This window comes from Danio aesculapii, chromosome 15, assembly GCF_903798145.1.
Source record: "Danio aesculapii chromosome 15, fDanAes4.1, whole genome shotgun sequence".
Classification (NCBI taxonomy): domain Eukaryota; kingdom Metazoa; phylum Chordata; class Actinopteri; order Cypriniformes; family Danionidae; genus Danio; species Danio aesculapii.
This window is the reverse complement of record NC_079449.1, coordinates 40,566,100-40,579,254: the sequence shown is the minus strand read 5'-3', so window position 1 is coordinate 40,579,254 and position 13,155 is coordinate 40,566,100. Positions and strand designations below refer to the sequence as shown.

The 13,155-nt window shown below is 33.9% G+C and overlaps 1 protein-coding gene across 1 annotated transcript in view; it reads right to left on the bottom strand.

Moving 5' to 3' along the window:
* gbe1b (glucan (1,4-alpha-), branching enzyme 1b) overlaps positions 1-13,155 on the bottom strand; it is a 239,455-nt gene that overhangs the window by 136,761 nt on the left and 89,539 nt on the right. Inside the window, exon 7 of the mRNA XM_056473198.1 lies at positions 12,919-13,128. Coding sequence (XP_056329173.1) covers positions 12,919-13,128 — 210 coding nt within the window. The remainder of the gene's footprint in view (positions 1-12,918; positions 13,129-13,155) is intronic.

Genomic DNA, 13,155 nt, shown 5'->3' with positions numbered 1-13,155 from the left:
TGCGTCAGTTGAAGTTGCGAATTAGTGAACATAAATCAAGTATACGATAACAAGATATAACTTTGACAGTAGCAAGACACTTTATGGATTTCGAAAATGATGTTAAACAACTAGAATGTATAGGAATTGAGGAAATATTCAAGTCACAGAGGTAATCTGAATAAAAGATTATTACAAAGAGAAGTGTTCTGGATTCATAAATTAAAATCACTTACACCAAGAGGAATACATGAGGAATCGGACTTTGTTTTATTGTTTATCTATAATATTTTGAATCATGGATTTTGAGTATGTAATGATACAAATAATGAGATGAAAATTTATTTTTAATGTTTTGGACTGTCTAAATTTCATTGATTGGAGGTGGACATGAATAAGTGAATGTTGATAATTAATATGTTATTTCCCTGTACACTGGAGATCATGCTTTTAAAGGTGAAGCAAATATTTTTTGTGTGGTTAATTACAGTATACTGAAATGAAAATAAGATTGAGTAGTCGTCTAACTACCCTACTGAAAAAAACAGCTTAAACCAGTCCAGCCTGGTTTTAGAGGGGTTTTGGCCATTTCCAGGATGTTTCCAGCCTGGTTTAGCTAATCAGGCTGGAAAATGACCAGCTAAAACCAGCTTGACCAGCCTAGCCAGGCTGGGAGCCCAGCCAAAACCAGCTATGTCCAGCTTAAACCAGGCTGGTAAAGCTGGTTTTAGCTGGATTTAGCTGGTCATTTTCCAGCCTGACTAGCTAAGACCAGGCTGGAAATGGCTGGAAACAGCCTGGAAATGGCCAAAGCCTCTCTAAAACCAGACTGGTCAACCAGCTAAAACCAGTTAAGCAGCCTATGCTGGTTTAAGCTGGATTTTTCAGCAGGGTAATGACATAATGTGACTGTGGGATAAAAGGGTGGAGTGAAAAGATCTTGCACTGACATTGTGCTGAAATGTCTGTCTTTTGTATATCCCAAGAATGTAAAATAAAGCTATATAAAGTTGTTATTTAATGAGCGCAAATGATGACATTCTGTATGATACTATCAACTAGAGTAACACACCAAAAATCGAAAAACCCTGAGCGCACAGTGCACACTTCATTACTGTATAGGATTTGTTTAAAAAAACAAAACAAAACAAAATCGTTATATTGTCAACTCTGTTCTGACAGTGTAAGGATGGCTAAGTCTCTCCATAATATCAAACCCCGAGAACTGTTGTGGAATTCCATGAGGCAAGACCACAAGAATTGTCAGGCACTAAAATAATAAACTTTCTGATCTGAGAGGAAGATCAGGAAACCAGTTGTTCAACTGTCTCAATCACCCTCTCTGAGCCCCCCTTTCTGACCTTTACTTTACCATCTCCACCAGAGCACTTCACACACATTCCACACAGAATGTCCAAGTTTTCATTATGGTGTATATTGTGGCTTTATATTCATGTTTGGTATCATTTTAAATGTCTTATTGTGTTATTGGTAAAGTGGTTTCAATTTCACTGTAATATTTCCCAATTTAACTTGTATATGTTGATTTCGGCTTTGATAAGATCTTTGCCAGATTCTCCACCCCAAAGTAAATGGTTCACATTTCAGCTCAAGACCGGTCTTTGTGAAGCTTTTATTGTCTTGAATTTATGGCTGTTTGTTCCGAGTTGAGTATTTAAAGGAAAGATGCCGAGATGTTATTGGGATCTTGTAGACAGGATACCCCGTTGCAGATTTTGCATCAGAGACTTAGGGCGTACTCACACTACGCTATCTGAACCGTGCTTCCATTCTTTGATTCTGTAATTGGCATGATACACTTTCATCTGGAAAATAAAAAGTGTTAAGTTAAGTTTTGATCCACTCTGAATTCTCCTGAAATCTTTTATTTCCAGTAGATTACGTGGAGGTTGGGGCTACCTTGATCTATATAAATGATATCCAAATGAATCACACAACACTGTATGGAGCAGTAGGCACTTCAGTGTAGAAACTATTTGATTTCTGGTTATCGCTGATTTAGCAAGTTGTATGGAAATGACTAAATTAACTACACTTCTAGTACGAGTGGGCAGGAGGCAACTGGACTAATTGGCTATTAGTTAATTGGCTATTAGTCTATTAGTGAGAATGTACGCAAATCCCGGGGCGTGACAGCAACACTGGGTCCCCAATGAACGTATAACTGAAGAGTATGGGATCAGATATAAATCTAACTGTAAATGGAGTCATAAATGATGAATATAATCCGTTCAAACAATTAGAAATACAATCTAAATTTGATGATCAGTTAAAATTGGAGTCAGATTGAATTCGGAGCTGAAAAACAAATATAAATAAATTCTAATAGCATAATTTTTTTAAGAAGCACTACGAAAAAAAAACTTACACGCATTTAACCTTCGACCGTGGAGTTAGTTTTGTCACTGGGCTAATAGATGGACGTCTCTCAACAGCGAACCAACATTCATTTTGGGGAAACAATCCTACAGTCTGCTCCAACTTATGAAGTTAGTTTTTAAGAACAAAGGTTATTTTTCCATTAGAAAGCAGACGCTCTAGATGAAAAGCTGTCAAAAGCAAACCCAAAATGAACTTTCCACTCAACCAGATGTCAAGTGTGCCTCTCGAGATCCATTTCACCTCTGCAAGAGCTTTTGCTCCGATGTATAACAGAAAATTTCATGCTTATCTGGATTTCTATTTTTGTGAAACATAAATATCAATTTCCGAGTGCACTATAAATCCATAAAAGAACAGTATGTAAAGAAGAAAGCCACTCATAACTTATTAATCTAACACATGTACAACATGCAGAGTTCAGAGTGAGCTGGAAACACACTTCCAACTCTACATATGATTGGACGAGTCATGCTCAAAGCAGTTTTATTTTCTGTAAATGTGGGCCTATATGTTGATTTATCTATAGACATCTAAGAGAATTCACTCAAATTACTTTGAATAGCAGGACATGCTATATGTGCAATATGCCCTGCATTTTAAATAATAGAGCCAATCTCCAGTTTGTAAAGTCATTGCTACAGTCACTGTAGCTGCCATTTAGGTCCAGTACACTAATACGTTTTAGTTTTAAAACAGCGTTTTAGAATGAAAACGATCCACATCCACACTGGCGTTTCACCATAGTGTTTCTTAAAAGATCTCCGTGCACACTACACCACTGAAAACGCACATCACATGACCACACACACACACACACACACACACACACACACACACTTTGGCATGCGCTTCAGTGTATGTGCACATCTGAACTCCAGCAGTCAGCGGATGCTTTGAGCACACCTCCCCAGGTAAGAGCAGCACATGTCAGACAGTTCATCAAGGATTTACCGCAGGATCTCATCCCACTATAGTTGCTAAACTTGATATTTAATTAGCCTAATATTGTCTCTATCTAACAACTCTCTTTTGAATCTGTCAGGTAACGCGTTTTGGCTGAGCACAAAGATAAGTTAATATATTAACTTTTGTAACCACGTACACTGATTCTGCAGATTTGATTGATTGCTTGCCTTTATTTCCTATATTACATTTATTGGTTGCCATTATTGATAATAAAAACTGATATTCAGCAAAAGAGACAGGGTATGTTTCACATTTTTCAGTAATAAACATACAGTGAAGATGACAGTCATAAATATGTAGCTACATGATGCCTCAACATTTTTAGTGTCTGTTACAATAATCAAAATGAAAATAGGCAGTTCCTTATGTTTTCATTTTATTGTAAAGATTGAAACAACATATGCCAAGGTGATGTGAATGCTGTTATATAGTAGCTACACTGTTCCCTTTAAATATTTATCTGACGTATCCTCAGGAGTTTTCCATATTAATTTTGTGAAGTCTGAACTTACAAGAAGAGGATGCAAGACTGAACTGTGTGTACTTAATATTTGAAAAAGCCCCAATCAGATAGGCGAATATCTGCAGCCATTCTTCTATTTTCAAATGTGTCCGTTTCCCCCCTATTCACACTGACACGCAACAGCAACATTTTAAAATGAAAACGGCCTCCTCTGCGTTTCCAAAACGCTCCATTCTCAGGGCTCGAAAACTCTGGAGTAGAGGAATGAAGGTGTAACAGGAGCAAAACTTAAGCGTTTTAAAACTAAAAACTAAAGCCACAAAAATGTTCTGTTATGCCATTCCTACAATATACAGTTAAAGTCAGAATTATCAGCCCCCCTTTGAATTTGTTTATAATTTTGTAAATATTTCGCAAATGATGTTTAAAAGAGCAAGGACATTTTCACAGTATGTCCGATAATATTTTTTTCTTCTGGAGAAAGTCTTGTTTGTTTTATTTCGGCTAGAATAAACAATATACATATACATATATATATATACATATACATATATATACATATACATATATATATATATATATATATATATATATATATATATATATATATATATATACATATATATATATATATATATACATATATATATATATATATATATATATATATATATATACATATATATATATATATATATACATACATATATATATATACATACATACATATACATATACATATACATATATATACATATACATATATATACATATACATACATATACATATACATACATATACATATATATACATATACATATATACACACACACACACACACACACACACACACACACACACACACACACACATATATATATATATATATATATCCAACATCCAAGCATGCTAGATCTGAACAGTGGCTAGTGTTCCAAAGAAAATAAAGATATCCAAACATAGTGAACTAATGAAGATCACAGAAGTCAATGATTCCAATGAATATGAATACTAGCCTGACATGTTTACTGTTCCAAAATATTTTAAAATGATTCTTAAAATAAAATATATTGTGTTCAATGTGGATTTTTTTTTTGTAGTCAGACATTTAAAAAGGACATCTTTGAGAGCAGTAATCACAATACCATAAAACCATGATATTTCTATCCAAGCTTAATTCCATGGAATAAACATGGACATGGCCATTTTATTTATTTAAACTATATATTAAATTAAAACCTGTATTTTACCATTCGTTTTGGCTTTAACAGCTTATTGATAATTATTAAAAGAACAATAAGCTGAGCTCTGTGCAAGTTTTGTATGTAGGCCAATGTAGTATTAGAGCCATGGCTGTGGCAAGTCGGCAATACTGTGTCTAAAATTAAACTATTTCTCTTATCAGAAAAGTATATACATAATTATCCCAGGCGCACCATTGTATTAGATTTTAGCAAATATAAACAAAACATTGAGAAAACACCTCCACCTTCCACGGAGAAACAGCCACCTGCGGGTGTCGAGTCCTCTGCTTTCAGAACTGGCCACTACTGAGAATAAAGCTTGGCTGCTCCCTACTGGTAATGTATTTCCTGAGTCACAGAATTTCTCAAGTGCTGCGGCTAACCGCGGTCAGTCATGGCATTCTGTTCCCTGAGACGTGCATTTCTAAAGGCCCCATCTGTAATTATTAAAATTGTGAATACTTTACAGAAAATCTTCTATCATTTAGTTATGTTGCTGTTTTATAAAAGCAAAATCTGATCCAAGGAAGGTTTCTCTCATCCATGTCACTTTCTAATCTGTAAGAAAAATACGCAATCAATTTTTTGAAATGGCCAGCTTTTATTCTGTGTATGCCATTTAAAACAGAATGCTGTGGCAATTATTGCATTTCGAAAGTGATTAGTTGAATTTTAGATAGCATAACGGAGCTGCAGAGACAAAGGAGCTGAACAATGAGGAAGGACATATTGATGGAGAATTCACACTGTGCTTTGGCAGAGAGGTTTCATATACAACATTGAAGTAATTGCTGTCAGCCCAAGACAGTGCGATGGGAATTCAGCCAGAGGCAAATACAGTACAGTAGGTGTTCTAATTTAAAGACTCCCTCGGTATGGGTTTAATAATAAAAAAAAAATAATAATAATAAAAAGAAAATTAACAAATTAGCTGGCATACAGTATGTTTGTGAAGCGAACACAATATCTACAGCTATTATATACCCTGACCAGGTCAAATGTACATCTACTGATTAAAAGATCAGGATGAGGAATTGTATTTTTTTATATAATAATAATAATAATAATAATAATAATAATAATAATAATAATAGTTATAGTTATTATTATTATTATTATTCTTTAAGAAGTCTCTTTTGCTGTATTTATGTTCAAATTGACAGTAATACATATACAGTGAAATATTATTGATATTTAAAATAGTTTAGATTTTCATAAAATCATATTTGTTATTGTTTGAGAGAGAGAGAGAGAGAGAGAGAGAGAGAGAGAGAGAGAGAGAGAGAGAGAGAGAGAGAGAGAGAGAGAGAGAGAGAGAGAGAGAGAATAAAATCAATTCAACCCATTTTATAATTTTATTATTATTATTTCTTTTTTGTTTGTTTTTATTATATCAATTATCTCTAATAATTTTTTTTAGGGGTTTTCACCTTTATTGATAGGACAGTGGAGATTTAAGACAGGAAAGTGTTGGAAGCAGAGATAGGGGAAGGATCGGCAAAGGACCTTGAGCCAGGAATCGAACTCGGGTTGCCACGAGCACTAGGGTTACTACTAAGCTATTGGCGCCGACGTATCAATCATTTATAATTTATAATTATATTTTTATAAATTTATTAATGCCACAAACTAAGATTTAAATAGTGAACACATCTGTATTATGTTTTATATAAACAAATATGTATTTGATTGTTTTATATGAACACTGTTTATATTTCTTTCTATTTTATTATATATCATTATTGTTGTTCTCATTTTCATCAATATTGTTATTATTACTATTATTCATATTGACTTTTTTCTTTCCCCTGCTATGTACACTTTGGTAAAATGTACCCAATGTCATGCCAATAAAGTGAATTGAATTCAACTGAGAGAGCATAAAATCACATTTAAGTTGTTATAAAGTGCTTTACCAGAACGAGATAAGAAAAAAAAAAAAACATCTGAAAACAAGCAGCTATACAGTACAGTTAATTATAGTACAGAATACACACAATTACAATAATAATTTTGTTATAAACAACATGTGATAAGCCAAAGAACTTTTTTTTACATGTACATTTGACTGCATTTTCTGTTGATAAAACCGGCTGCAGTATCCAGTTAACATTCCTAACTGAGATTTTTCGTCTCCTGCACGCGTTTCAGTTGCGCATTAATAATATTGCAGAAACAAAATATTCCAAAATACAGAATATACTCATATTTTGGCCATATGAGTCAGGGTCATCACTTGAAACTTCGGGATCGTTTTTATTTTTGAAGTTTCAAAATAGTTTTATATATTTATTTATTGTAAGATTTGAGTTACCACAGATACTTTGATGTCTTTGACTATACAAGCATGGGCTGAAAACATGGAGACGATTGGCTCCACACCCCACCAGGTGGGAATGCGGGAAAGCTCACTCCTCTCCATATAACTTTAGGTACTGTATCTTCTGAACCACTGCTAACATGCCACTAAATGCAAATGCGTTTTGTTGTTCCACACATACCCCTCCTTGAAGGAGATTATTGCACTGACTGTTTAAGGGAAAGTGTCAAAAAGCTCAGCGCAATTCTGTAACCAGATTAGCCCATAGTGTGGAGCTCTCATGCTCCATACTATGTTTATTTTGAAGTCAGGTATGCATCTTTTGATCTTAGAATTTGATTTGTATTGATTGTTTATGAATTGACTGAATGAACTGACATAATCCACATTTACCTGACTATTAAATTGTTATGTTTCAAGTTGTTCTAATTTATCTTGTATTATTAACTCTAGCAGATTAAGTTAAGTCCATAACACCACAAGCCCCTGTACAGGTTAGTAACGGATTAAAACACGATAGACGGAGCAACGTGGCATGCTATACGATGTCCTTAAAGCTCCGACTAACACATTGGCATTAATTCAAGTATACTTTGACTGTAAAAGACTAATAATGGGTTTTCTATTTAGAACAACAAAGTATTGTTGAGACCAATCTAAATGTGGGTAGGCCTTCATCTCTAAACTTATAATACTATTTAAATAAGGTGACTATTCAAAGTTACCAATAAAGTAAATTGGTCTGCTTAAGTCAATAGTAATAGCTTTGTTTTGATGTAGTAGATAGCAGATCTATGGGGACCACACAAAAAAATATTCTTAACTGAGTAAGTAGGGTCCTGCCTTTTTAGAATAGTGGTTAATCACCTCTGTTTAATGACCAAGACTGACATGCTTGTGTTTAAGAGGTTGTATACTTGGCCGGTACAAGACGCATGATGTTACAGGAATCCAAATGACCAAGTGTAACATTTAGAAACAAGATTAAATAAAGTAATGAAACCGATATCTAAATTAAATATTACTAAAAGCTTCTCAATTTTTTATTATTGGAGTCAGACAAAATAAGGATAAATACTTTAATATTCTAAACAACCGTATACTAAAATTGGAGTAGGATATGAGTTCAATTTAAATTAAAACAACATTGTGCACTAGAAAGACCAAACATGCAGTAAACCTTCACCCACCAGTAGACACAGTCATTGGACTAACTGACTGGACCCTACCTTATAAACAACATATGACTACAAGTTCGTGGTCTTAGAAGCTAAGCAACTTTTTTCCATGTACGTTTGACTGCATTTTCTGTTTATAAAAGCAGCTGCGATGTCCAGTTAACATACATTAAGCTCTGTAGTTTACGCTTGCATGCGGATGTTTGCGCTCTGAGTGAATGACGAAGGATTGCAGAATAGAACAGTGATTAATCATATGAACTTTATATGTGGTGGTAATAGATCCAACACAATCTCACGACATTTCTTAACTTTTTGATTTAGTGGTTAATTCGTATCAATTCGTACGATCTAATTCGTACTATGACGGTTGGGTTTAGGGGTGGGGCTGGGTGCCACACCTCCTTTTTAAAAATCATACAATTTTGTACGTAAAATACACGTTTTCTCGTGAGATCAGGTTGAATAGATCATAATTTTAGCTTTCCTCTTTTCTTATCAACAAATGGTTTTGGACACGTCGCATCAGCAGCACCACTGGCTGCCATGCCTTAGTGTAACTGCACAGCTTTCACTTATTTATGAGTACTATGAATTTACTCCATTTGAGTCCACAAAAACTGACATACAATTAGAACGCCACTTAAATGACAAAGGCGTGTCTATCTAGTACAACTCTTTGTTAAATGTTAATCTAAAAACACAGATTTAATCATCTTAGACCAATTGTCCACTTAACCACAGGCTCTAATCTTCATCACAATGGTCACTCAAAAAAACTCGCATACTATAAATCCTTTCAAATTCAAGAACATTAAACACTAACAAATCTCCCTTTATATAGCTAATGAACAAAAATACTGTATATCAAATAACACTTACTTTTAGCAAGTACTTCTCTTAAAATGATGCTAAATGTGCAGTATGCAAGTTTGACACCCAGTGATTGAACTAGGTATTGCATTCCTGGATCAAAACAAACGCAAGCGCAGGTTGCCAGATTGATGACCAACAGCGAGACTATTGAGTCTAAAGGCTAATTTAAACAGTGTTCCAAATAAAAGCAACAGCATGCAGTAGAAGGATTTTTTATAAGTTAACCAACACCTCGAATTTACATATTAGAAAGGCTTTAATTTCTCACAGGTGAACAACAGGACAAGCTGATCACCTTGTTGCCACACTACTGAAAGCAGCAGCAGATGGTTCACCCTTTGAAATAAAATAATAATAATCACTATTAGTGATTCAGCATGACCATTTAATAATGCTAAAGAAGTTTTAAATGTAATTAGATAAACCTTACCATTTCGTGAGTGAGTGCATATTCTGTGCTTCTGAATGGCTGTATTTAATTTTCTGTTGTGTTTCGTCTAGTGCAAACAGCCAAATTGCATTTCACTGTAAATCTCGTCATGTAGTGTGTTGCTAGGACACCGGGTTACAATGTAAACTGCTCACCTAATGTTTACACTTGTAATAATTATATTATTTGATAATTAATAACCTCATGTGGAACTCTGAATCACATTTCAGAGTCTGCTACTGTCCAACGGAGGTCGCATTTTGGTCACGGACGCATGTTTTGAGAGTCTTCCTGACTAAAGAAATGAAATATGTGGTTTTCCAACAAGGCAATCCAGGGTGCTAAATTATAATTGGCTAAACTGGCATTGGGTGGGTAAAAAAAACAAAAAACAAAACAAAAACAAGACAGCCGTTCCGGTACGGAAAACACATTTTCAAAGCATAGTTTCAGCATTGTTTTTCAGATAAACAAGAATGTTCACTTGACATGTTTCTTAAACATCTGCAAACATATTATGATATGTTTATGCTTTAGAAGAGTCAAAAACTTACAAATAGCACCTTTAATGTTAGTTAATTATTTAATGCTCATTACTTTTGAGTTCCAATTAAAATAATGAGTTCTTTTTACTTTTTCCTAGAAGTAGAATGAACTTTTAGTTGTATTTTTATGTTAAATTATGTTTAATCTGACTGCTACAGTAGGTTTTACACTGATTACTAACCACTTGATTATTTGTCATTATGTATTATGATTGTTATTATTATTTCTAATTGCTAACATTATTAATTCATCATTATTTTTCTTTTATTGTTGTTAAAATCAAATTAAGATGATTATGTGACAATCAATATGCGATACTTGTTGTCAGGAGTATAGGAGACAAAAATGTCTTCAGTTTTAGGTTTTTAATGCTTATTTGGAGGTTTTTCAAATTGAGAAGCAGCAATTTAGTACAGTAGCAATTTCTTTACAATCCACCAAAAGCAGCACAAAGATCTGTTTTATGTCTGACTGAAGAATGACACGTGAACCTGGAGAGTAAATACTGACAGAACTTTTCTTCAACTTGGTCTACTGTGGGTTCGACGTTTCTAAGCCTCTTAGCTCTCTCATCGCCTCTTTGTTTTCAGAGTTGAATGAGCCTAAATAGGCAAATACCATAATGATTATTCATAAACAGAAAGCATCTTTAAACGCTTTAAGAATTTTACATGAATATTCCGTTGCGTGAGATAAGGACATGTTAATGCTTGATTATGGGCAAACAAAAGTGCTGATGAGGTGAACTAATTATGGAAGCATAATTCCATGCCACATTATTAATTACAAAGATATGACCCGTGAGCACAGCTCAAGAACACACACACACGCCCATACACACTCGTACAGTTCGAGAACAGTAAACTCGAGAGTTTCCTATTAAAATAAGCTGATTTGGAGCAAATAAAATGCTTTAAGCATATGCAAGATATTAAACAAATAATGGCTGGCATGTTAAGTTACACTTAACTAGAAATTTTATTAAATAAATCATTGTTTAATGCATTCATGAAAAAAGTCACAAAGCAGTAAATAGTGGAAAAAAGCACAACAAAGAAGTCTTAATTTGAAAAAAAATATATAATAAAGATACAATTTTAATAATATTAATAATAAAAATCTTTGACTGTAACAAAGCTGCTGGATTTGATTCTTTTAACTGTACAATGCCTAGTGGGCTCTAAATATGCAATGATAAATACTTTGCTCAAAAACCTGTTGTACACAATAAATTACAAGCTTTCTGAAGTAGTTTATAATTGTAGTAGTTTATGACATTGACTATAGTATTTTTGGCTGAAAAATACATTTTAAATTACTAAGACTAAATAATAATAATAATAATAATAATAATAATAAAAATAATAATAATAATAATAATAATAATAATAATAATAATAATAATAATAATAATAATAATAATAATTAATAATAATAATAAGCTGTAAACATTAATAATGGTACTAATAAGGTGGCAGGAGAGAGAACTTAATCAGTTATTTAATTTTAATATTTTTTTCTTGAACATATACAACTCATAATACAGCTAATATAGTGATATATTTGATAAAAGGTAGATACAATTACATAAAAGAGGTTATTCAGCCATGAAAAATAATTAGGCAAAAATAGGTACACTAAAATAAAAAAATAAAATAAATAAATAAATAAAAATAAATAAATAAATGAATAATGAACTGAAACAAGGTTGTACTTGAATTTTTGCTTATTGATTCGTATTGTTAAATCCAAGACAGACCGACACACCGACAGACAGGCAGACAGACAGACAGACAGACAGGCAGACAGACAGGCAGACAGACAGGCAGACAGGCAGACAGGCAGGCAGACAGACAGACAGGCAGACAGACAGACAGACAGGCAACTAAAATAAACTACCTCAACTTAACATTTTGAGTTGGGACAACATGAATTTAACACTTCACAATAAGGTTCCATTAATTAATGCATTTACAAACATGACTTAAGAATCAATACACCCTGACCTGACAAGAAAGACTTGAGCTGCGTCCCAAATCGCACACTTATTCACTATTCTTCTCCATTTTGTAGTATAAAAAGTGTAAGTAGTGCGTTCACACTGAAAACTCTAAAAAGAGTCAGTGCACTTTAAATACACAGACGATGCATTTATTCAACCATTAAAATGAAGTGTGGATTGTTGGACACTTCACACAACAAATAAGGATTGTTGGTGTTCTTTCCATTAAACAGAAATTGGGGGAAAATATGTACATGTGTGGAAATGCATGTCATCATTCTATTAAAGTACATCAATGATTTACTTTTGAGTGTGTCTTAGAAGGCAGAATAAATATTGAAATAGATAGCATTTCTGTGTTGCTCCTCTAGGATTTGAAACAGAGCCCCGACCAGAGCTTGTGTTCTGTTGCAAGAAAAGTGTTGTGTTCCCCTTGTAAAAAAGGTGTTGTACAATGAGAGAGTCATGTAACTCCATGAAAAAAAGCTTAAAAATAAACGCTGGTCTCACCTGGAGTAGTTGAAGAGTCTGCTGTCCCACAGGCTGTGTTCTCCACGGGGCCCGCTGTGGAAGAAGCAGGAGTCAGAGCCGTCAAACAGGTTCAGGCCATCCTCTGTGTTTTTGGATGCGTGGCTGTGCACCACATCAAGTAGGACGATGATGCCCAGAGAATGTGCCACGTCAATCAGCTCCTTCAGCTCCTCCGGGGTTCCATAACGGCTGGAGAGAAGAGCAGACGGATGCAGA